General features: G+C 45.7%; 1 protein-coding gene across 4 annotated transcripts in view; it reads right to left on the bottom strand.

Moving 5' to 3' along the window:
• The window catches only part of LOC140388266 (metabotropic glutamate receptor 7-like), a 1,207,316-nt gene that overhangs the window by 488,291 nt on the left and 692,331 nt on the right, over positions 1–26,694 (bottom strand). For all 4 annotated transcript variants that reach the window (XM_072472130.1, XM_072472129.1, XM_072472131.1 and 1 more), the window contains one exon: positions 25,840–25,977. In XM_072472130.1, the coding sequence (XP_072328231.1) occupies positions 25,840–25,977 (138 nt within the window). The remainder of the gene's footprint in view (positions 1–25,839; positions 25,978–26,694) is intronic.

Below are 26,694 nucleotides of genomic sequence, written 5' to 3'. Positions count from 1 at the left end.
ATTGAACCGTGCTGCTGGCCTGCCTTGGTCTGCTTTAAAAGTCAGCTCTTTAGCCCCATGCTAAACCAGCCCATTATGGATGGCATGCACTGTGGAACTCATTCATACCACCATCGAGGGGTCGGAGCATGGCATTGGGGTCGGCGCCCGCCGCTGATCCCAATTTTGCCCCAGCACCTGATTCTCCGTCCCATCGGTGAACACATCAGGGGACAGAGAATCCTGTGCAAGGGGTCTCACATTTAAGCTGGAGATGGGGAGGAACTTCTTCTCTCAGAGGGTTTTTAAGTGTTTCGAATTATCTTCTCAAGCGAGTGGCGGACGCTGGATCATTGTACATACTCCAGGCTGCGTCAGACAGTTTTTTTGTTGTACAATATTGTCAATGGTTATCAGGGGCAGGCAGGAATGTGGCGTTAAGGCCACAGTCACGTCAGGCATGATTTTATTGAATGGCAGAGTAGACGCGAGGTGTTGAATGGCCGACTCCTGCTCCTATTTCGTATGTTTTTTCTTCCTTGGTTCCCCCCCATATATCCTGGCCACTAGTCAATGCTCTATCAACATTACTGAAACAGACCAGCTGTCCATTATCCTCCTTCTGCTTGTGGGACCTTGCTGCGTTAAATTTGGATGTCACGTTTCCTACATTACAACATTGACTGCACTTCATTGGCTGTTGTAGGCCAGATGGTCATGTGATGACACGGTTAATTAATAGGTCACATGACAGAAGCGCAAAAGTTCTGCCTGGAATGCAAGCATGTAAGAGCTGCTCAGACCAGTGAATAAACTATTGTCTGTTATTAGCCCTGGGTGACCAACTTTGGGAACCCAGCACTTCTACAGCTTTAGAATGCTTTTGGACATCCTGTGATCAGAAGTGGGGTTAGAAACATGCAAATCATTCTTACTACTTTCTCAACTTGATGAGCAAAAAAGCCTCACATTATAGAAGTCATGACAATAGATAAACATAATAATATTTCAACAGTTATAACACATGTCAGAAGCAAATTGTTGTTTCACATTATGTTAGAACATAGATCAACCTTCAATAGAATCATTGAATTCCTACATTGCAGAAGGAGGCCATTCAGCCCATTGAGTCTGCACCAACCCTCTGAAACTATTGCACACAGTGATTGTCTATGGCCGGCTCGGTTATGTAGATCTGCATAGCTGGGGCAGCACGGTGGTGCAGTGGTTAGTGCTGGGACAATGATGCTGAGGACCTGGGTTCGAATCCCGGCCCTGGGTCACTGTCCAGATGGAGTTTGCACATTCTCCCCGTGTCTGCGTGGGTTTCACCCTCACAACCCAAAGATGTGCAGGTTAGGTGGATTTGCCACCTTAAATTGCCCCTTAATTGGAAAAAAAATAATTGGGTTCTCTAAATTAAAAAAAAAAAGATCTGCATATCTGGTAAAAGAGAATTTATTTGAGATGTAGGTTTAAAGTCCCACACCCAGGCTTAATTGTTAGGCAGTTTTCAGATTTGTTGGTGTTTGTATTGCTGTCTGTATTACAGACCAAAAAACTACATGAGGAAAATGCTTCAGAAAATTGCTTGCTACACTATAATGCATCTTTAGAAATACTTTGGTTATTTCATATTGTTTTGGAATGGTAATTGTACCATTAATCAAAAGCTACCGCCTGTTGTATTTGCCTTCCAAAATACAAGATCATAAATATTCAAAATGTAATAAATTTGAACCACATCTGCAGCACTATAGACCAAGCATTACAGCATTGATATTAAAGTGAAGCACACACAGATGTTTTGCCAATTTGCAGCATGTGCTAATGACTGTACTGCCTTAACAATGCAGTGGGCTTAAACTCAATGTCAAAGTGAGTGGTTTCCTTAAATGGCTAATCAGTCAAAACAAGGTTGGTAGGGCAGCACGGTGGCGCAGTGGATTAGCCCTGCTACCAAAGTCCCAGGTTCGATCCCGGCTCTCGGTCACTGTCTGTGTGGAGTTTGCACATTCTCCCCGTGTTTGCATGGGTTTTGCCCCCACTACCCAAAGATGTGCAGGCTAGGTAGATTGCCACGCTAAATTTCCCTTAACTGGAAAAAATGAATTGGGTACTCTAAAACATTTTTTTTTAATAATAAGGTTGCTCAGCAAATGGTGCAACCTGTCCCATGAATGAAACTGGACTAGGATACCAGGCTGGATTCTCTGTTTCAGCGGCTAAGTGCTGATGCCAGCGGATCATGTGTGGTCTTTTACAACCAAAAAATCTGCGTGAAACCCTCACCGATTCCAGGACCGGTGAGGGGCTAGCACCGGCGCCAAAAACGACTGGAATATGGCCGGATCCCTGGTCGCGCACAGCTGACGACCTGCAGTGGTCGCGCCATACAATATGGCGCCAGCTGTGCGCAAACCCGACCTGCCATCCATGACCCCACAGTTCACCCCCTGGCCACACCCCACCAGTCCCCCAGCCCTCGCAGAAGCCCCCCCCCCAGCGAGCGGCACAGATCCCGGCTGAGTGTAGTGGCACCGGACACAGTCCGCAGCTGCCACGCCAGGTTCCCGCAGGGCTGAGACCACACGTGCCCGGCGCCGTTTGGAACTCGGCCCATCGGGGGCAGAGCATCGCGGGAGGGCCGGCCAATGACGTGCCGACGCCATTGCAATGGCGCACGGCACGATGCTGCCATTTTGGAGGAGGGGGAGCTTGGCTGACTGGCGTCAAACCAGCACCTGTCCTGATTTCGGTATCGGAGTCGATTCTCCGCCCGATCGCCGATTACGATATTGCCGTCGGGCAACGGAGAATCCCACCACTGATGTATGTTAGCCACTCTGAAATTAGTAGCGATGTCAGTCAGTTCCATTCGGAAACATTTCTCTCTCCAGCTCATATGGTGGATATGTGGACAGTCATAGTGTGCGCACAAATAAAATCGGCTGAAGATCTCACTGAGGTTTGGAATTATCACGTGAAAATATAGAATAAAACCCTTTACCCCAAAGAGATGACTTCATTAGCTCAGTTGGCTGGACAGCTGATTCGTGATACGGAGCGACGCCAACAGTGGGGTTCAATTCCCGTACTGGCTGAAGGTATCCATGAAGGCCCCACCTTCTCAACCCTGCCCCTCACCTGTGGTGTGGTGACCCTCAGGTTAAATCACCACCAGTCAGCTCTCAAAAGGGGCGAGCAGCCTATGGTCCTCTGGGACTGTGGCGACATTTAAATTTATTTTCATTCCCTTGCTGTATTTAAAATTATTTATCCTTCCTCTGTGACATCTTCCAGAGTCTTTAACTTGATGAATAATACCCCCTCGGTAGCCGTTGCCAATCAAATACTGTCCCATATTGTGACTTCAATGTGTTTTCAACAAATTACATTGGGATAAATTGATGAGAAAAGCAGCATGTAAGTGATGTGTTAAACTGCATTAATCTTTTGAATCAATTTATCCGCAGTGAGGTTATTTCTTAGCAATGCACAATGTTCCTCAAAAGGTTAAGCATAAAAAAATGAATCTGAATGTACAGGTACATCAAACTTGGGGCAGGAGTAGGCCATTCTGCCCTTCGAGCCTGTTCTGCCATTTGATACAATTATCACTGATTTGACTGTGACCTCAATTCCACTTTACTGACTTCCTCCCATAACCCTGGACTCCACATGTCATCAAAAGTCTGTCTAACTCAGCCAAGAATACATTCAGTGGCCCAACTTCCACTGTTTTCTGGGGATAGGAATTCCAGACTAATGACACCCAGAGGAAAAACAAATCTCAACTCCATCTTAAAAGAAGACCTCACATTTTTAAGCTGTGTCCCCTGGTCTCGTTTCTCCCGCAAGAGGAAACATCTTACTGGTATCCCCCCTCCCCACCGTCAAGTCCCCTCAGGATCTTAGATGTATACAAAAGTCTGAGAACACGCACGAACAGACTCAAAAACAGCTTCTTCCCCGCTGTTACCAGACTCCTAAATTACCCTCTTACGGACTGACCTCATTAACACTACACCCTGTATGCTTCACCCGATTCCGGTGTTTATGTCGTTACATTGTGTACCTTGTGTTGCCCTATTATGTATTTTCTTTTCATTTACTTAATGATCCGTTGAGCTGCTCTCAGAAAAATACTTTTCACTGTACCTCGGTACACATGACAATAAACAAAATCCAAATGTTTCAATAAGATCACCTCTCATTCTTCTAATTTCCAATCGGTAAAGGCCCTACTAGATCAACCTTTCAGAGTGACTTCAAAAATAATGTCTAAATAATGGAGGCTTTTCATCTTTAGTCAGTCCCACATGAGCTAAAAATATTTCAACTAACGTGATGTGGCCCGTGCACATTTTCACTGTGAACTTCAGAACATGAATCAAGGGACTAGTAATTAACTTAATGTTCAGAGGAGCTTGTAGATTTATCCACAGGGTCACTTGTAAGTGGTGTGCACGAGGTATACGTTTGACACTCTAATGCCTCCGAGCATCATCCTGAAAACATGCAATGAACAAAAATAGTTCATTAATAAGACTGCATTAACAAGTTGTCAAAAGGGTACGGCACAATCTGTCATGTTCAGCTACATGGCTCAATGCAGTATTTAGACACAGGCTTTCGGACCTCACCGTCAGACTCAAATGGGAGGCAGAGGTCTGAACTTGAGCGGCCACTCACCTGTGACATTCCCCTAATTGGCCAATTAGCAGCCACAGGGAGGGCTCGCATCCAATTAAGAATGGCAGGTGGGCTCTCAAAGCTAGAGGACCAATAGGAAGCCTCTACAGTGGGGAAAGAGCAGCAGGGTGCCTTTCAAGGTAAGCGAGGGGGTGGGGAAGGGCGGTGCGGGGCGCTGCCATTTTGAGGTGCCCTCTCGCTAAAATTTTAAACTTCAAGCTAAAAGAAAAGCCCTTTGCAGCAGGGCCACCATTGAAGAGAATGTGTTGTAGCTACAGCTGGAAACAGAGACGGCCTCTAAGTCTGCCCATGCTAGGTCCCTGATCTGATGCTGGGAGGCATCCTCCAGACAGCCGACCAGCTGCTCCCCAATGTAATATATTTATATCTTGTGAGCTTACATAATGATGTTTTTTCATAACTTGGGTTTGTGTTTCTTTGTAAGAGCCTCCCAATATAGAACAGATTTTGGTGAAGGGGTGGATTAAAGTAGAAGAACATTGGTTGCAAATGGCAGTTGAGTCAGGTGGCTCTCGATGACCTACCTGCGAGGATATGATGAAGATTGTGACTAGATTGTGCTGAACTTCACTCTTCCTGACAATGGGGAACTGGACTCAGTTGAATGGGTTTCTGAAGGTCCCATCTAAGTCAACCGCTGACAGGACTGGCTTTGGAAGAATTTGTTCCACCTAAGCTGACTTAGCCTCTGTATCACTGTTACAGGTAGCCACAATAAACTGGGGAATTTGAAATTGGATAATATGGCTCCACCCATGCAATACATCAGTGTTATAACCCACAGGTATCTTAAGGGTTGGAGACAATTTACATCTCTGTGAACCTTGCAGAATATGAGCACCCCAGTTAAGGAGGTGGGGGATCTCTAATCAATGTCCAGTTGAATGATATATAAAGCTGGCCAGTTAGGCACCGGCAAGGCAGATCCAGTTGGGATCTACTGTGTGATGTATATAAATGTGATTGTAAGTAAACTACGTTTCTTGGAACTACTCGGTGTGGACGCCTTTGTGGCCTTATAAAAATCAGAAAGCTGGATGGCATGGTGGCGTAGTGGTTAGCACTGCTGCCTCACAGCACTGAGGACCCGGGTTCAATCCCAGCCCCGGGTCACTGTCCATGTGGAATTTGCACATGTCTGCGTGGGTCTCACCCCCACAACTCAAAGATGTGCAGGGTAGGTGGATTGGCCATGCTAAATTGTCCCTTAATTGGAAAGAAAGAAAGAAAGAAATAAATAACAGAAAGCCAGGATTATAGGAGGGATCTTGAGAACCGTACTTTGAAAGAATGGTCATGTTTTTCGGCACTGATAATATTTTAGAATTCAAAGGTGAAAATGAAGAGGTTACAAACTCAGAATAAGGCAATTCTTGAACACAGGAAAGCACATTTGCTAATGAAGATTGGCCTGGACATATATGACATATCGACAAATCTACCGGCTCCCAACAAACAAAACATGTGCCATTCAAAACATTCATCACCAAGCTGGAGGAACATTCCTACCTCAAGCTCCCAGAGGTAGTGGAAAGTTACACATTTAGAACCAGAAACCAGAAAAGTCAGAAAACTATTTACGAGCACATTTTGCCACTGAAGAATTTATAATTTCATTGCAACTGAGTGCTGAATTTGGTGCATTTGAGTGCTATAGTGAGAGTTTGGTGACTGAGGGAGTGCTGAATTTGGTGCATTTGAGTGCTATAGTGAGAGTTTGGTGACTGAGGGAGTGCTGAATTTGGGGCATTTGAGTGCTATAGTGAGAGTTTGCTGACTGAGGGAGTTAGGTGAGGAGGGAGTAAGGTGCTCCTTTCATTTTGTTTCCTACATTTCAGCAAAGAGTGAGAAGAGAGCCAGGAATTTACAGAGAGTGCTGCTGACTGGGAGCAGAGTCGGAGGGTGGAGATCCAGTTGGTCCACTGGGCAGCTATATTCTGTAAGGTAAGAGGGGATGGAGGCTAGGCCAGCTGCATGCTCCTCCTGTAGGATGTGGGTGGTGAGGGATACCACCGGTGTCCCCGCTGACTATACCTGCGGGAAGCGCACCCAACTCCAGCTCCTCAAAGACCGTGTTAGGGAACTGGAGCTGAAGCTGGATGAATTTCGGATCATCCGGGAGGCAGAGGGGGTGATAGAGAAGAGTTACAGGGAGGGAACCACACCCAAGGTACAGGACAAGAATAGCTGGGTTACAGTCAGGAGAAAAAAAAAACAGGCAGACAGTGCAGGGATCCCTCGTGGCCATTCCCCTTGAAAACAAGTATACCGTTTTGGATGCTGTTGGGGGGGGGTGACCTACCGGGGGAAGGCCCTAGCGGCCAGGCCTCTGGCACTGAGTCTGGCTCTGGGGCTCAGAAGGGAAGGGGGGAGAATAGAAAAGCAAAAGTTGTAGGAGATTCAATGGTTAGAGGAATAGATAGGAGATTCTGTGGTTGCGAGCGAGACTCCCGGAAGGTATGTTGCCTCCCCGGTGCCAGGGCCAGGGATGTCTTGGATCGTGTCTTCAGGATCCTTAAGGGGGAGGGGGAGCAGCCAGAAGTTGTGGTGCACATTGGTACCAACGACGTAGGTAGGAAAAGGGGTGTGGAGGTAATAAATGAGTTTAGGGAGTTAGGCTGAAAGTTAAAAGCCAGGACAGACAGAGTTGTCATCTCTGGTTTGTTGCCGGTGCCACGTGATAGCGAGGCTAGGAATAGGGAGAGAGTGCAGCTGAACACGTGGCTGCAGGAATGGTGTAGGAGGGAGGGCTTCAGGTATTTGGATAATTTGAGCGCATCCTGGGGAAGGTAGGACCTGTACAAGCAGGACGGGTTGCATCTGAACCAGAGGGGCACCAATATCCTGGGAGGGAGGTTTTCTAGTACTCTTCGGGAGGGTTTAAACTAATTTGGCAGGGGAATGGGAACCGGATTTGTAGTCCAGCAACTAAGGTAGCCAATATTCAGGATGCCAAAGTGTGTAATGAGGCAGTGGGGAAGGGAACACTGACAAAGGAGAGAACTTGCAGGCACGGAGATGGGTTGACGTGTGTATACTTCAACGCAAGAAGCATCAGGAATAAGGTGGGTGAACTTAAGGCATGGATCGGTACTTGGGACTACGATGTGGTGGCCATCATGGAAACTTGGATAGAAGAGGGGCAGAAATGGTTGTTGGAGGTCCCTGGTTATAGATGTTTCAATAAGATTAGGGAGGGCGGTAAAAGAGGTAGGGGGGGGGGGTGGCATTGTTAATTAGAGATAGTATAACAGCTGCAGAAAGGCAGTTCGAGGAGTATCAGCCTACTGAGGTAGTATGGGTTGAAGTCAGAAATAGGAAAGGAGCAGTCACCTTGTTAAGAGTTTTCTATAGGCCCCCCAATAGTAGCAGAGATGTGGAGGAACAGATTGGGAAACAGATTTTGGAAAGGTGCAGAAGTCACAGGGTAGTAGCCATGGGTGACTTTAACTTCCCAAACATTGAGTGGAAACTCTTTAGATCAAATAGTTTGGATGGGTTGGTGTTTGTGCAGTGTGTCCAGGAAGCTTTTCTAACACAGTATGTAGATTGTCCGACCAGAGGAGGGGCAATATTGGATTTAGTACTTGGTAATGAACCAGGGCAAGTGATAGATTTGTTAGTGGGGGAGCATTTTGGAGATAGTGACCACAATTCTGTGACTTTCACTTTAGTAATGGAGAGGGATAGGTGCGTGCAACAGGGCAAGGTTTACAATTGGGGGAAGGGTAAATACGATGTTGTCAGACAAGAATTGAATTGCATAAGTTGGGAACATAGGCTGGCAGGGAAGGACACAAGTGAAATGTGGAACTTGTTCAAGGAACAGGTACTACGTGTCCTTGATATGTATGTCCCTGTCAGGCAGGGAAGAGATGGTCGAGTGAGGGAACCATGGTTGACAAAGAGAGGTTGAATGTCTTGTTCAGAGGAAAAAGGAGACTTATGTAAGGCTGAGGAAACAAAGTTCAGACAGGGTGTTGGAGGGATACAAGATAGCCAGGAGTGAACTGAAGAAAGGGATTAGGAGAGCTCAGAGAGGGCATGAACAATCTTTGGCGGGTAGGATCAAGGAAAACCCCAAGGCCTTTTACACATATGTGAGAAATATGAGAATGACTAGAGTGAGGGTAGGTCCGATCAAGGATTCTATGGGAAGCAAGAGATGAAATTGCAGAGCCGTTGGCAATGATCTTTTCGTCCTCTCTGTCAACAGGGGTGGTACCAGGGGATTGGAGAGTGGCGAATGTCGTGCCCCTGTTCAAAAAAGGGACTAGGGATAACCCTGGGAATTACAGGCCAGTTAGTCTTACTTCGGTGATAGGCAAAGTCATGGAAAGGGTACTGAAGGTTAGGATTCCTGAGCATCTGGAAAGACACTGCTTGATTAGGGATAGTCAGCACGGATTTGTGAGGGGTAGGTTTTGCCTTACAAGTCTTATTGAATTCTTTGAGGAGGTGACCAAGCATGTGGATGAAGGTAAAGCAGTGGATGTAGTGTACATGGATTTTAGTAAGGCATTTGATAAGGTTCCCCATGGTAGGCTTATGTAGAAAGTAAGGAGGCATGGGATAGTGGGAAATTTGGCCAGTTGGATAACGAACTGGCTAACCGATAGAAGTCAGAGAGTGGTGGTGGATGGCAAATATTCAGCCTGGATCCCAGTTACCAGTTGCGTACCACAGGAATCAGTTCTGGGTCCTCTGCTGTTTGTGATTTTCATTAATGACTTGGATGAGGGAGTTGAAGGGTGGGTCAGTAAATCTGCAGACGATACGAAGATTGGTGGAGTTGTGGATAGTGAGGAGGGCTGTTGTCGGCTGCAAAGAGATATAGATAGGATGCAGAGCTGGGCTGAGAAGTGGCAGATGGAGTTTAACCCTGAAAAGTGTGAGGTTGTCTATTTTGGAAGGACAAATATGAATGCGGAATACAGGGTTAACGGTAGAGTTCTTGGCAATGTGGAGGAGCAGAGAGATCTTGGGGTCTATGTTCATACATCTTTGAAAGTTGCCACTCAAGTGGATAGAGCTGTGAAGAAGGCCTATGGTGTGCTCGCGTTCATTAACAGAGGGATTGAATTTAAGAGCCGTGAGGTGATGATGCAGCTGTACAAAACTTTGGTAAGGCCACATTTGGAGTACTGTGTACAGTTCTGGTCGCCTCATTTTAGGAAGGATGTGGAAGCTTTGGAAAAGGTGCAAAGGAGATTTACCAGGATGTTGCCTGGAATGGAGAGTAGGTCTTACGAGGAAAGGTTGAGGGTGCTGGGCTTTTTCTCATTAGAACGGAGAAGGATGAGGGGCGACTTGATAGAGGTTTATAAGATGATCAGGGGACTAGATAGAGTAGACAGTCAGAGACTTTTTCCCCGGGTGGAACAAACCATTACAAGGGGACATAAATTTAAGGTCAATGGTGGAAGATATAGGGGGGATGTCAGAGGTAGGTTCTTTACCCAGAGAGTAGTGGGGGCATGGAATGCACTGCCTGTGGAAGTAGTTGAGTCGGAAACATTAGGGACCTTCAAGCAGCTATTGGATAGGTACATGGATTACGGTAAAATGACATAGTGTAGATTTATTTGTTCTTAAGGGCAGTACGGTAGCATTGTGGATAGCACAATTGCTTCACAGCTCCAGGGTCCCAGGTTTGATTCCGGCTTGGGTCACTGTCTGTGCGGAGACTGCACATCCTCCCCGTGTGTGCGTGGGTTTCCTCCGGGTGCTCCGGTTTCCTCCCACAGTCCAAAGATGTGCAGGTTAGGTGGATTGGCCATGATAAATTGCCCTTAGTGTCCAAAATTGCCCTTAGTGTCCAAAATTGCCCTTAGTGTTGGGTGGAGGTGTTGACTTTTTGTAGGGTGCTCTTTCCAAGAGCCGGTGCAGACTCAATGGGCCGAATGGCCTCCTTCTGCACTGTAAATTCAATGATAATCTATGATTAGTCTAGGACAAAGGTTCAGCACAACATCGTGGGCCGAAGGGCCTGTTCTGTGCTGTATTTTCTTCTATGTTCTATGTTTCTATGTTCTAACTTTGGCACATTCTTAGGCCATGCATTACAAAACAGATCATATCACAAAAATCAATGAAAATGCACTACAGACCCTGTCAGAGAAGATGGAAGATGAAGGTTATAGTCAATGCCAAAACATATGCCCAGTTTAGATCTTTCCTAGGCATGGTCCAATACTACTCTCACATTCTGCCTGTGGTTTGCTGTGTTGTTTACCCCATGACATGAATTATGCAAGGCAGCTGGGAAATGAGAATGGAATTATGTCCAACAAGATGCTTATGATGTTGTAAGAGAGGTTTGGACCAGTGATGCACTATTCATTCATGACCACACAAATTGTAACCTGAAACTAGCAAGTGATGTTTCAAATTATGGAGTTGCAGAATTATCAGTCATCTCATGAATAACGGACAAGAGAAACCCACAGCATTCTCATTGTGTACTCTTACCGAGATAAGAAAGGAAACACTTGGATCATTTTCAGAGTGAAACAGCTTCAACAGTTTTTGTTGCGTAGGAATATCATGCAATAAAAGATAATGGGCTGGATTCTCCAAAAATAGGGCTATATCCCCACGCCAGCGTAAACAGGCTGCTGTTTCACTCTGGACTTTCCTTAAGAAGGTGTGGGGGCCCCGTACCTCCGGTCAGGTGTCCGTGCAAGCGCTGTGTGACGTAGTGGACTCGCACCGCGGACCGTCATCAAAAATGTAGGCCCCCCCAAGATCGCGCGCACCTGCGGGTTCGTGCCGCCCGATCGTTCCCCTGGCCATCCATGAGGCCCCTCCCCAGTGATCGATCCCTCCGCCCCCTCCACCAGGGCAGCCACGGACTGAGTCCGCAACCGCCATCCGAGGTTCCTGACGGCCGATATGTGGTTAAAACCATGCCGTTGGGAACTTGGTCAGTTTTGTGCGGAGACTCACGGAGGGGCCCTCTGTCAATGGCCCCCTACCCGCGCAGCGTAAATCGCGTGCGAGTAACTCCCAAGCGATTCCCCGGGCGGAGAATCGCTTCAGCGACACCAGTCCTGATTTCCGGGTAAACGACCATTCTCCGGCCCCACGCCAAAATCGATTTCGGGTCGGAGAATCCAGCCCAATAAACTACTTGCCCAATTCAAAGAGTTAATTTGTATTTCTTGTGACAAGTAATATGACAATATTTTGGTATGAAAGTTTATCAAAGTAAATTAACACTGCTGAACAAACAATAGACAAAGATCCATTTTTGCTGGTCACAGCTCACCCGAGGAATTTGTCTCAGACAACGACCCTCAATTTTGCTCTGTTTCATCTGATGAAGCAAAACAATATTGAGCATTCCTTCACTCCTGCTCACGCTCTGGCATTAAATGGTGCAGTTTAAAGACTTGTTAGGATAGTTAAAGAAGCACTGAAGAAAAAAGTGCTGCATGGTGTTCAAATGATAGTATGAAAAAGCGACTGGCTCATTTTCTGCTCTCATGTACAACAACTCCAGTACAGACTATACACCCGGTGAGCTTGAAATGAAGCAAAGGCGAAGGGCACATGCAAGGTTCTACCAAACTTGACTTTTAAAGTTGAATGGAAGCAATTCAGTCAACGATGTCAGTGTGTCATGTCAGTTTCAAGCCAAATGAACTGACTTGTGTTCAGTCCCCTTCAAAAGCCACACAAAAGTAAGGAACAAAAAGATACTTGGTTAAGATTGATGAAAAGGGGAGAGACATCCATGTAAATCACATGATCCTAGCAAGGGTTGAACTAAAACATGAGCTTAATTTATTTGATCATGAGCTCATGCTGGAGTATGAATCAGATCAGACTTTGGTGTCTTAAGTACAAATTTCAGTGAGAGAAAAGGGGTGGGATTCTCCCATCCCACGGCAGAGTGTCCACGCCATTGTAAATGCTGGCGTGTTTTATTACAGGGGGCCAGCAGGGCATTTGAGCGGTTCGTGCCGCTCCAGCTGCAGATCCCAGCGTGAACTGTGCGCCGTGGGATCTGCGCATGCTCAGTTGCGCTGGCGCCAATGAGGACATGCGCAGTGGCACCGCCGCCAACACGCGCATGCGCAGTGGCCTCCTTCAACGCGCCCTCCCCGACGCAACATGGTGCAGGACTACAAGGGGCCGGCGCGTAGGAAAGGAGGCCCCCAGCCACAGAGGCCGGCCCGCAGATCGGTGGGCCCCGATCGCGGGCCAGGCCATATCGGATGCCCCCTCCCCCCCCCCGAGGTCGGACCCCCCTCCCCCCCCAAAAGCCGCCACGAGACCCTTACTCGCCGAGGTCCTGCCGGCCCAGAACAAGTTAGAACGCCGCCGGCGGGACTCGGCTCTTTTCTTATGGCCGCTCGGCCCATCCGGGCTGGAGAATCGGCGGATTGGTCAATTAGAGCATCCCGCAACTGGCGCTGCGCCAACTACGCCGGCACCAATGGCTCTGCGGAGAATCGCATGTTGGCATCGGGGCGGCATGGCGCAATTCGCACGGCTCGCCGGCGATTCTCCGACCCGGCGCGGGGGTGGAGAATCCTGCCCAAGATCTTCTGTGAGTACTGAATTGAAGTCAAATAGTCTAAAATCTGACTGGATGCCAAATTCTGCAGAGAGATTTACAAAGGCTTCGTAAATCAGTGACAAAACCCAAGTTGTAGATGTAATTTGAAGAAAAAAAGTTCATTGTAATCTTTCCCAGTCTGCATATTTACAAAGGTTTGCCTATTGTCTTGTCACTGTCAAAGCTGTGTCGTTAATGGAACAGGAAATAGTTTATTTAAAAAAAAATCTTGGCAGAAACAGCGTAACGCATTCATATGCATTGTGCCTGTGAAGTGCACAATGATATTATTAAACTGGCCATCTTGGGTGTCTATCTTTCTCTTAAAGTACCTCCCAGCAAGGAATACTGGACATCTCCAGGTACCTGGACTCTGACAATAGGACTAGTAGGCCCTTAGTCAGTTAAATCAGCTACCTACCACTTGCAGGATGGAGCTAGGCAATTTGCAGGCCAGATGGTGGTGCAAAGTTCACATGTGTCCACCTGCCTCTGTACCTGCCTCTATTAAATTAAATTAAAATTCTGCCCTCAATTTCTACTTCATTGTTTCATCAAACCCCACCTCACACCTTAATTGACAAATAGAAGACATTACTAACATGGGGGTAAGATCTAACGGAAAGGTTTATGAGCATCATTTATGGCGGGATTTGCTGGGAGTTTCCTGGACTCTTTTGATGAGTAACCACACTTAGACACTTGTATGGGCCTTGGAGAGTTTCTCCCCAGTCAAGCCCGCATTTAGAATTATTATCAGCACTGGGGAGCTGAACTTGCTGGCCTGATTGGCTCCTGTGAGATAAAGCCACCATTTTGAAAGGGTGCCCTGAACGCTAAGTGGGCTTGTGGGTCCCCAAACCCTTCACCCATGGGGAATGTCACCTCCCACACACATGGGCATTGCCCCACACCCCCACAAGTGATGGCACCCCACGATGGGGTCGCTGTGGACCCCCCTTTTTCAGGCCTTACCACGTACCCTTTCGGGCCCCCTCCCTTCCGGACCCCCACCCTTTACTCCGCCAACCTTTCAGAAGCCCTTTCATACCCACCCTGCATGCACGGGCTCTGACCGGCGCTGTGCCGACCACGCCACGCCAAAGGTGCTGATTCGGCAGACCGGTGTCAGAGCGGCGTCACGTGATTCGCGCGCCCCCCCCCCCCCCCGGCGATTCTCCGACCCGGGGTCAGAGAATCCAGCCCGTGGTGCTAGCGCTGAGAGGAGCTGCGATCTCAATGCCAGGAGGGAGTCAGAGCATTGGAAAAGGATCCACGCCTGGTGCTGATACTGTGGGCGGGATTCTTTGATCCTGAAGCAAAGTGTTGACGCCATCAGAAACGCCCCAACAGGGGGCCAGCACAGCACTGGAGCAACCCACACCACTCCAGCTGCTGATCCCAGCGTAAACTGGGCGCCGCGGGGTCCACGCATGCGCAGTGGCACCGGCGCCAACGCACGCATGCGCAGTGGCTCCCTTCTCCATCGGCCCCGACACAATATGGCAGAGGGCTAAAGGGGCTGGCGCAGAAAAAAGGAGGCCTCCAGCCCGAGAGGCCAGCCTGCCCATCGGTGGGCTCTGATCAGGGGCCAGGTCACAGCGGAGGCCCCCCCCCCCCCCGGGGTTGGACCCCCCCTCCCTCCCCACAGGCCACCCACAGACCCTTCCACGCTGAGGTCACGCCGACTAGGAGCAGGTTAGAACGGCGCCGGTGGGACTCGGGATTTTTTTTACGTCGCTCGGCCCAATCCCGGGCCGAGAATTGGCGGGGGGGGGCCGCGTAGAAAGGCCCCCGACCGGCGCAGCGCCAACCATGTTGCCGCCATGGCGGGATTCGCTGCTCTGCTCTGCTCGGCGTGGCGCAATTCGTGCCGGTTGCGGCGATTCTCCGGCCCGGCCCAAGGCTGACAGAATCCCGCCCTATTTTCTTCGTGATGCTGGATTTTCCACCTCATTGCTAACTCCGCTACCAGGAGAATTCATCCCATTGTGGATTGTCCCAGCTGCTTTGGTGGACTTTGCCACAGCCATCAAGACATGAGCAGAGTTTTCAGAGCAGGTTGTTGGATGTGGATTGGCCTGAAACCTCCTCAATGAGATGAAAATCACTTGTTTCAAATCATTAGACTACCTTCGACATTATCACTGAGAAGGATAACGGAGTGGAACTAACAACCAACCAGATGAATATTGATGGTAAGAAAAGTAGCGGAATCCCTACTAAATGAATAAATAGGGAAACATCTCAAAATCAAAAATATAATAGTAAATAGTGAGCATGAGTTTAAAAAGGCAAGTGTAGTTGACCAACTCCATCAAATTATTTGAAGAGATAATAGAGAGATATCAGTGCCTCACGGCACCGAGGACCTGGGTTTGTTCTTGGCCCTGGTCACTGTCCGTGTGGCGTTTGCTCATTCTTCCCGTGTCTGTGTGTGTCTCACCCTCACAAACCCAAAGATGAGCAGGATAGGTAGATTGGCCATGCTAAATTACCCCTTAATTGGAAAAAAATTGGGTACTCTACATTTTATATTTTTAAAAATAGAGAGATATCAGGCAAGGAACTTTCCAAAAGTCCTTCTATGAGGTGCCAAATAATAGATTTATGATGGCGTTCACAGCATGCACATTCTGGGGACAACTAGGAGGATGAATAGCCAGGTGGAAGGCAGATTCAGGAAAAAAGGGTTGCTATCCAGAGTGGCAGAAAGCGGAATGTGAGATCCCACAAGGATCGGAGCTGGGACCATTGTTGTTCGCAATTTATGTTAATGGTCTGGAGTTTCGAATCAAGAGCACAATTTCTAAATTGGAAGATGTCAACAAATGGTGGAAGGTAGAGTCTGGAGAAGCAGTGGGATAGTCAATACTGAGCAAGACTGCAACAAATTACAAAAATATATCAATAAACTTCCAGAATGGGCATAAACCTGGCAAATTCATCTCAACACGTCAGTCTGAGGAATGACATGTTCAAATGAAAATAAGGAGGTCATATATTACTTGGGTAGAGCAGCGAAATAATTTCGGATAGCAAATATATAAATCACTAAAAGCAACAATGGACGATAATAAGGCCAAAGAAAAAACTACAGAAAGTGAGTCTGGAGAAGTGATAATGGAAAACGAGGTGAATTGAACAGGTATTTTGCATCCGTCTCAACAGTAGAGGATACAAGTAACAGTCCAGAATCAGCTACAAACCAGGAAATGCAAGGGAGGAAGAAACTCGGGAAAATTACAGCCACCAGAGAAGTGATACTGGGTAAATTGTTGGAGGTGCGGGCTGACAAGAGACTGGGTTCCGATAAAATTCATTCTAGGGTCTTAAAATAAGTGTCTAGCGAGATAGTGGATGCATTGCTTTTAATTTTCCAAACCACCCTAGATTCGGGGAAGGTTCCACTAGGTTGGAAGATAGCAAATGTAACTCTATTATTCCAAAAAGAGATGGAGACGGAAAGCAACCAGTTAGCCTAACATCTGTCAGAGAATGTGTTAGAAGCCATGGATAAGTTCAAGGCATTCAGGCAGAGTCAACATGATTTTGTGAAAGGGAAATCAATGTTTAACCAACTTATTGACATTTTTGAGTAAGTAACGTGTACTGTGAATAAAAGGGAATTGGTGAATGCACTGTATGTAGATTTCCAGAAGGCATTCAATAAGTGCCACATCAAAGGTTATTTCAGAAAATAAAAGCTTATGTTTCAGAGTATAACATATTGGCATGGGTGGAAGATTAGCTGGCGAGCAGAAAGCAAGGAGTAGGCATAAATGGATCTTTTTCAGCTTGGCAAGATGTAACGATTGGTGTACCATAAGGATCAATGCTGGGACCTCAACTGTTTACAATTTATATAAATAATTTGGATGAAGAGATTGAAGGGATGGTTGTCAAATTTGCTGATGACACAAAGACAGGTAAGAAAGTAAGCTCTGAAAAGGATAGAAGGAGGAAAAGGACAGAAGGAGGCTACAAAAAGATATAGTTAGCGGGCAAAGATCTGGCAACTAGAGTTCAATGTGGAAAAATGTGAAATTGTTCATTTTGGAAGGAGGAATTAAAAAAGTATATTATCTAAATGGTGAGGGATTGCACAGCTCTGAGGTGCAGAGGGATCTAGGGGTCCTAGTGCATGAATCACAAAAGGCTAGTATGCAAGTACAGCCAGTAATTTGAAGCTAATAGAATGTTACCATTTATTGCGAGGGCAATTGAATACAAAAGTAGGGTTATGCTTCAGTTGTACTGGGCTCTAGGCACTATTGAGACCACATTTGGAGTACTGTGCACAGTATACGTCACCTTATTTAAGAAAGGAAGTACATGTGCGGAAAGCAGATCAGAGAAGGTTTACCAGACTAAGACCGGAATGGGTGGGTTGCCTTTTCAGGAATGGTTTGACAGGCAAGGCTTATTTAAGCTGGAGTTTGGGAGAGTAAGAGGCGACTTGATTGAAAGGACAAAATGCCACCTGGGCACCTTGGCACTTCCAGCACCCCAAGTGCCAGTATGCCTGGTCCAATTTTGTGAAGACCAGTGCTCACTCGGGGTCTCCGAGACGCGGCGGTTCAATCCCACTCCTTGGGAAACTCTGGTGATTGCATATTCAAGTGTGCCTTACTGCACACTTTAATATGCAAATTTGCATCCCGCCCATTATAGGCGCGATCCAGATTGCGATATCCCATTAGATCTCGTGAGGCATAGTGAGCGGGTTAAATCCCACGAGAGGCCTCTTGCGAGATTTACCGGCTGCCCCGTGCCCTGAGTCGGGCGTGACCCATACGCTAAATAGGGCTGTCTCTTCCTGAAATGGTTGTGGAATCAGAGTCTTTGAATATTTTTCAGGCGGAGGTGGATAGATTCTTGTTACGCAAATGGGTGATAGGTTTTTTGGAGCGAGCGAAGTGCAGATTTGAGGAAACGATCAGATCAGCCATGATCTTATTGAATGGTGGAGGAGGCTTGAGGGGCTGAATGGCCTGCTTCTGCTTCTTATTCATATGCACTTGCATATATAATCATGCACTATTTTTGGAGGGCACTGAAAAATTGAGAAGTTATGCTAAACTTGTTTGAAAATTGGTTACACAATATTTAGTTCTAGTTGCCATATTAGAAAAAGATACAAAGGTTCTGGAAAAACGTCAAAAAGGATTTATGAGGATGATACCAGAAATCTGAGGTTCTGAGGCAGATGAGAGCAAACTGACTGGAGGGTTATGCAAATAAGAATTAGATGGGGCAGGATGAAAGGAGATTAGAGTGGAGTTTAAATGCCAGCATGGACTGGTTAATATGTGCTGTTTGTTCGATATAATGTCTCAGAAAATGTCCTCCATAGTCCTGCGTAGCTTCATCACTTGGCAATTAAACTTCCAAGAATGTTGTTCTGACAGTAAAGGCTGAGAGCTGTATTTTTGATCTGATAAGCCATGGGCCATGCAGATTGAGTAGCTGGGTGTGGAAATTGATGCCATTTGTCAACTTTCTAAAATACTTTTAGTATCACCACACAGCAGGACCACAGCAATATTAAAATGAAATGGTTCATTTTCCTTGGCTTTGTATCTGTGCGATGCAGGTGTAGGCATTCAAGTCCCATGCAATTGAGTCAACTGTGATGTAACTGTCGTTATGGCATCTTTACCTTCCCCTAATCTGGAAGAGGACTCAATAGGAAAGGTGCCCAGAAGAAGTTGGTATCAGGCCCCTTACTCAGAAGACACAATGAGGAAGAACAGGCAGCAGGTGATGGAGAAAAGGGTTGTTTTTCCTCATGTTATCCAAGATGCTATTTACTGTAGACCTTTTATGTCTGCTGTTTTGGAAGAGGCAGCCAGTGGGCCACACAAATGGATGACCTCTACGTTGCCCAAGGACACCATTTAGACTTCTCATTCTGAATCTGGGGGCCAACATTTGCCTTGCAATGGGACTACATCTTGGGAGGCTCAAGGCAATGAGATGTATGAAAATGCCAGTGGGTTCAGGCCAAGTCAGATGGAGCACAGACCAAGGAGGGAGAAATACAAATGGCCTTGATGTGTTAATATGTAGTAGGGAAAATGGAGCCTCAGAGGTACACTTAGGGCAGCAAGGAAAAACCTGCCTGGAAAGGGTTAAAACGACAGTCTCCAAGAACCTAATCAAATTAGCATAGTACAAGCTAGCAGGCCACAGGTAACACATAACTAATAGGACAGCGATCAGCCTGGCTCCGGCCGGTCTAGGATAGACATTGTCCAGCTAGCTACATGCAAATATCAGGGACATGAAGCAGTTATCACCCCATCACGGACTGATTGTTCAGACATGGTCCTTTTGTATTAGAAAGCAGGTGGGCAAAATGTACCTCAGGAACGACTCGCATCAATGTATGTAAAACAGTGTTTCCGCGTCATCTAATCGGGAATGACTGTAATCCCATCACGTTGCTGGTACCGATAATCGGTTGCATTGTACTATTTGAATCACTCAGATCATGTTGAATCACTTTGAATCACTCTGTATCGAGCCAAAACAGTATAAAGAATTGCGTGGGGTCTTGTTCGGGCAGAGCTTCTTGGACCGAGCTGTAGTTAAGACAGCTGAGTTTTAGTTCCCCCGCATGTGTGAGAAATGAACATTCTGTGTTGTTTTTGTGTTGTTTTTACATGTATATACTCTGGTTCACAATTAAGATGTCAACAATGAAGCATGATGGGAAAATTAACATGTCAAGTTCTGAGTAAGCTATAGTGAGTGAATTATTACAACGATGTACCAGAATGACCTTCAGGGAAGAACGGGATGTACAATAACAGAGCATGCTAAGCAAGGGGGAGATAGCAGGTGCAAGCAGGGGGCCTCATTCTTTTCTTTAACTGCCGGTCCAAGGATATACCAGGAGCAGACAGAAATCACTATGCAAGGGGGAGACCAAATAAGGGATCACTGATAAGGGAACTGCCCTTTCTATAGTTTGTGGGATGTGTTTCTCACGGATTGTTTCCCACGGATTGTATTTTCATGGATTGTATATAACAAAGTGATGCTGTGTGAATTCTTTGTGTCTGCTATTGCTTACTGGCGGCACCCGCTCTTACAAGATCGATAATAAATACTTCTTCAGAATTTGACTAAGTGTAAATCTTTTATTAAGTGAGCGGTGTTTCTCACACATGCATGTGGCAAATAAAGCTATTTTGTAAGTTCCATACGGTCTGAAGAACTCGACGCATTTAATTCTGCTAACATAAAACATCCTTCCTTAACAAATTTCTCCATTGCCGATAAAGCTATTCAAATCTCAAACAGATATGAAGAATCTTGCTGCATTGTAACCTTAATTAAGTGTTACCTGTTGAGAGAGACAACTTCTAACTGTGGTTGTTTTCTGATGCATTTTCGACAAACTGTGAAAACGATTTGACTTTCACCTTGATGAATATATTTATATGAATCCAAGTTCTCTATTAGCATATCAAACAGGTGTACGGCATCTTCATAATTAATTTAGGATGAGATCCAGATGGAATTCTGTCAGAAACAATCCAATTGGAATTGATCCTGACTTATTCCGAATGATGTGAATTGTATTCTGCTTTGGGATCAATTCCAGCTGTTAACCTCATCATCGCTGTTGGTACCTATTTTATTCCATTGAACAAATGGCTTATTTCATTATCAACTGAAAATGTAATTAATTATTGTGTAAGAATGGGCAGCTTAATCTTTCCCCGGGATGAGCCCCGAGCCTGTGCAAACACCTAAGAATTCAATTAGTTATTTGGTAGTACTGAACTTAGGTATGCTGAAAATAAAAGAAACATATTTTGTGGAAACTTTTCATCTAGCACTCATCAGGACATTCGCAAGAACACAAGATAAAGAAAATCAAAAAATGTATACTGTATTAGAAGAGAGTGCTGATTGGACTCTGATTGGTAGAGGTGTTGCCATGGAAAATGCAGCAGTTGACAATGACTGACAGTTAACTGTCAAGAATTGTTTGAAATTTAAAGCAGGCAGCTTGACTCTGATTGGTCAAGATATTGCCCGAAGCAATGAACCAGTGAATGGCTGTCAGTTATTTTGTTGAGGTGAAACAAGCACAATGTGTGCACATGTTCTTTCTATATGTAATTAACATGACCTTGTGTAATAATATATATGTATATATGTAATACATGTAGCTAATGTACATGCAAATGTGCCACACTATGAGCCTGACTGACAATCTTAAATTGATCGTCCAAATAACCTGAGTCACCTTCGACCAGGTCAGCACCAACATCGCCGACACCACATCGTCGCTCCCAGAGGAACATCAAGGCCCCGGACCGGCTAAACCTCTGACCGGTCCACCGGACGTCAATGGACATTTGTTTGCTTTGTAAATATTATCTTATTATTGTATATGGGTATCCACCACCCCCGCCGGACTCAATTTTTAACAGGGGGTGAATGTGGTAAACCACTGTTGTACCTATATTAGAGGATGTACGGTAGAACCTGCACTACAGGTTCACTGGTAGTCCCTGCCTGCTGGCTCCGCCCAAGAGGTGGGGTATAAATATGTGTGGCCTCCAGCTAGCAGCCATTTCGCCAGCTGCTGTGGGAGGCCACACATCTGATAGCAATAAAGCCTCAGTTTGGGTTCAACTATCGTCTTTAGTCCAATTGATCGTGCCTCACAACACAAATGGGTGTCAGCCACTGTCAATGGTGCAATGGAAATTCCAGCAATGGCACGAGGGGCAAGCCAGCTGTGTGCGTGTTTTGGAAACCAATATTTTGATTCCAGAATGCTGGAGGTAATGGATGGTGTACATATGTTTATTTGTGGCCAGCTGACAAGCAGCTGAGGCTTTCCACAGTGGGATAAGGGTGGGATGTGTTCAATTGTCTATGATTTCCAAATACAATCCACTACTGACTTTCTGCACCATGGATCAAGAGAACACTTAACGCAGTAGACATCATGTCACAGGCTAATTGAGGCTGGAGTGGCCCCGAGAGTCCACTTAAACTAGTCTTGCATCAGGAATACCTTTTCCCAGTTACCCATTTATTTCACTCTCTCGTTTCGCGCAAAGCAAAAGCACTGGTCGCTATTGGAAAGGATGCAGCTTGTCGAATCTACAGCAAAACAGAAAATGCTGGACAAGTTCAGCAGGTCTGACTGTATCTGTGGAGAGAAAATGGAGCGGACATTTCGAGTCTGGATGACTCTTTGTCAAAGCTATGGTCATGGTTTTTGTTTAAGATTCCATCATCCGTACTAATTTACTTTTATGTTGTCTTCCTAGTTGGGTCAGCTATTTTAAGAAATGTAAGAGATGATTTCCAAAATGGCATCGACTAGATTATAGATAGCTGCTCATTTGGAAAAAATAATAATTCCCTTGCGCCTTCAAATGCTGATGCATTTTTCAGATATGGCTCCCGCGAGGAACATGCAGCAACCTATCTAACAATGCAAATTTGGGTCCCAGACTGGTTATAATCGGTATAAGTTGAAAACCGAAGCCTGACCCTCTGCACTTCATTCAAGGACTGTTCATTCAAATATTGCCGCACTTAAAGCAGCAGCGCCCTTAATCGTTTCTAATGACAGCTGCTAATATTGCAATTCCACCACTAACACCACCAATTGTACGGAGGATAATGGATTCTTGGGAGCTATTCAATTCATTAACAAATTGCATTCAATTTGCTGCAAATTGTCTAACTCACTCATGCAACCTGGAAGGACAGCTGATGAGGGAGGTGAAAGTAAGGTGATTTCAATTGAATGGGATGTTCTGGTTTAAAGTTGAGGTTGAGATGAAAACGTAACGAAAAGGAAATGGCATCAAATGCATTCTTTGAAACATTTGGTTAGCATGTTCATCTAAAACTCCAGCATATTCGTTTTGGAAAAAACTAATAAAACAGGTGAACAGCTTCCGGGAGATAGCCCACACAAGAGCTTTATAGAAGCAAGTAAAAAAAGTTTGACGAAATACTCTGAAAGAACTTTCTTTTATTTTTAAAAATAAATTTAGAGTACCTAATGAAGGGGCAATTTAGCATGGCCAATCCACCTACACTGCACATCTTTTGGGTTGTGGGGGCAAAACCCACGCAAACATGGGGAGAATGTACAAACTCCACACAGACAGTGACCCAGGGCCGGGATCGAACCTGGGACCTCGGCGCCGTGAGGCAGCAGTGCTAACCGCTGTGCCGCCGTGCTGCCAGAACTTTCTTTTATATTACCTGAATGGGTCTCCCAAACAAGAGCAACATGATGGCACAGTGGTTAGCACTGCTGCCCCACGGCACCGAGGACCCAGGTTTGATCCCTGCCCCGGGTCACTGTCTGTGTGGAGTTTGCACATTCTCCCAGTGTCTGTGTGGGTCTCACCCCACAACCCAAAAAGATGTGCAGGGTAGATTAATTGGACATGCTAAATTGCCCCTTAATTGGAAAAAAAAGAATTGGGTACTCTAAATTTTAAAAAGAATTGTGTCTCTCAGACAGTCCATCGGCTTTGTGGCCAGTGAATTAACTTTGAAGTTCTATTACTGTGTCAGGAAAGCATAACATGGTAGCTAATAGGTGCAGCACATCAAGGCTCTGTCAGCAGCCAATGAGGTAAATCGTAGAATGATACAAAGGCAACAGCACAGGAGACAGCCATTTGGCCCATTGTGTCTCTTGTCAGTTCTCTGCAAGAGCAACGCAGCCAGTCCCAACAACAGGCATTTGCCCAGGGACTAGTCAATGACCGGTTTGTCCATTTTGTTTCCATGCTGTTGATTGCGGTTAGAATGTTGGTCAAAATATGAGAAGAATTCCATTTTCTTCATCAATACTGCCATGCGTTGCCTTTGTTCTGCCTGAGGTATTAGAACAAGCAGATACAACTTTATTAATGCAATTTTTTAATTTCTGGAAAGCCTATTGAGAATAATTGAATCCTAGAACACCAAGGGAGGCCATTTGGTTAATCACGCCTGTGTCTGCTCTTAGAAAGAATGATCAAATTAAAGCAACCCCCCACTATTAGGCCCAAGCCCCGCAAATTTATCAAGAATCATAGGCTCTTGAATGGAGTGTGATTTTATTTTCTGTTTAATGTATTCTCCCCTCTCCCATTCATTTCTGCCTGGGGAGTGGGCCACTTATTTGAGCTGCCATTTTGAATTTGCTTCTTATCAGAGATGCTTCGATACTGTCAGTGAGACGTTCGGGGCCAGAACTTCAAACAGCCCTGAGGACAAAACTGCAGCAATTTAATTTAGCAAATACAATCTTCCCAGGTTTCTACTTTGAGGCACACAGGTGCTCTTTTAAAACAAATTGTGGAGGCTTATTTTATTTGTATTGATATTTGGAAATATTTTAGAGGAGTACTTTGAACAGAAAGTATTCCCCTGTACTTTCCACCTTTCTCTGTGTTTCCCCCACATCTATCAAGACAAACGGGGATGGAGAACTCAGCATGACTAAGTGTGATTGGATACTCATGCAGATGGCAGTGTGATATGTCACTGAACAAATTATGCTATAATGCCAAATAGTTTGTCAATCGCAATGGGAAGCACTTTAATTAAATTATGCAATTCAGAGCAGAGGAATCCCAAAAGAGTGCCTGAGGTAGATCTAACATTGCTGCCTGGCTTCGTAAAATGGGGAAGAAGAATACTGGGCCTAACTGCTTTTTCCTTTTGGGTTCATACTAAGCCACATAGCCACATTTCTCCGGTTTCATTCTTCATCTTTACCATTAGCTGATCTTCGCGAGATACTGTTGAGGGCCATTCCACTTTGCTGTACAGTCCCTGGATAGAACAAAAACGTGTCCCTGCTCTAATTTACTATCAAGTGACTCCTGCGCGAGCCTTTATGAGGTGAGGAAAGGAACAGCAGCCTCATCTATGATACCCTGCTCAGGCGAATAACATCCCGTTGGTGCCCAGCTGCAGTGATTGAAGAGTGACCACTTGCCAAGAGGAGGCAGTGGAACCAAATTCTGCCCTGATCTGCACCTTCAGGAAGAGAAAGGGAGAAAGCCAGCCAAAATAAAATCCTATCACCTTGAGTTATGCAGCCTCTGTGGTGAAGACCAGGCATTCCTGTCACTATTCACAATGAGCATTTTATGTTTTTTTTAATAATCAAATCCAGTACGAGTTCCTAATATCTAATCTTCTGAGTCAAATGACAAGTGACTACACTTGCATCAATGCCAGAGTAATGCATTCAATTCCGCAACCAATTTATTATACATCAGTAATATTGATGCATCTATTGTATTAAAAGCCAGGATGAAGAGCACTTTTCAGCTTTTGTGAGAATATGTTAAACTTCAATCTGCAACATGTTTACATTATTAATAGGTGAACTACAAAATGGAACCTGTCATCTCATAAAATATGAAAGAATAAAGTCATTCTGACTGCTACAATACACCCTACCTTCCTTTGTCCGCCTAATTTGATCACATTTCATTCCCAAAATTGTTACTAAGCTGCTGTTTTGTGAGACTCCCATGCAAAAGTCAACATTGAAATTGGACAGAAAGATTGATAACCTGTGCATTTCTTGGCAGTGTCTTTTCTCGATCCCGTGCGCGTCACTTGGCAGTCAAAGTTCTCTTCCCAGAATTCTGCGAACCAGACATTCCGTCGATTGTTCTCCAAGGTCCGACTGGTGAAGTAAGTATCAAAGCCTAGTGGAAAAAGAGAGAACACAAGACTGTTTACAGCAGACCCAGGATATTTTGAGCTGTGTATGCAACACATGGAAGAGTACACTTTGGCGGGCGTGGAATAGCAAAGGACTGAGGGAGAAGGAAGAAGGGGAAACAAAAGAAGGACGGATGGCGGGATGAAAAAGGAAAGAAATCCTTGGTGGCGGCAAGGTGGCACAGTGGTTAGCACTGCCACCTCACAGCGCAAGGGACCCGGGTTCAATTCCGACCTTGGGTGACTGTGTGGAGTTTGCACATTCTCCTAGTGTCTGCCAGGGTTTCCTCCAGTTTCTCCGGTTTCCTCCCACAGTCGAAAGATGTGCAGGTTAGGTGGATTGACATTGCTCAATTGCCCCTTAGTGCCCAAAAGGTTAGGTGGGAGTTACAGGGTTAGGGTGGGGCATGGCCCTAGACAGGTGCTCTTTCAGAGGGGTGGTGCAGACCTGATGGGCCAAATCGCCTCCTTATGCACTGTAGGGATTCTATGATTCCACAATTCATTTTAGTTTGGAAAGCAGGGAGGGGAATGAATAGCAAGCACATTTATTTTGATTGCTCACAAGAGAGATCACTGGCAGAATTGAGATTTGTTACATATACAGGGACACAAAATGTGATAATAATCACGAGGCAGCCCAATGACTAGTAAAGTATAACTCTTTTTTCACATATCTGTATTTCAAAACACTGAGTGTG

Source organism: Scyliorhinus torazame, chromosome 13, assembly GCF_047496885.1.
Source record: "Scyliorhinus torazame isolate Kashiwa2021f chromosome 13, sScyTor2.1, whole genome shotgun sequence".
NCBI classification, from domain to species: domain Eukaryota; kingdom Metazoa; phylum Chordata; class Chondrichthyes; order Carcharhiniformes; family Scyliorhinidae; genus Scyliorhinus; species Scyliorhinus torazame.
Note: the sequence above shows the minus strand (reverse complement) of the source record. Positions and strands in the feature narration are given on the sequence as shown.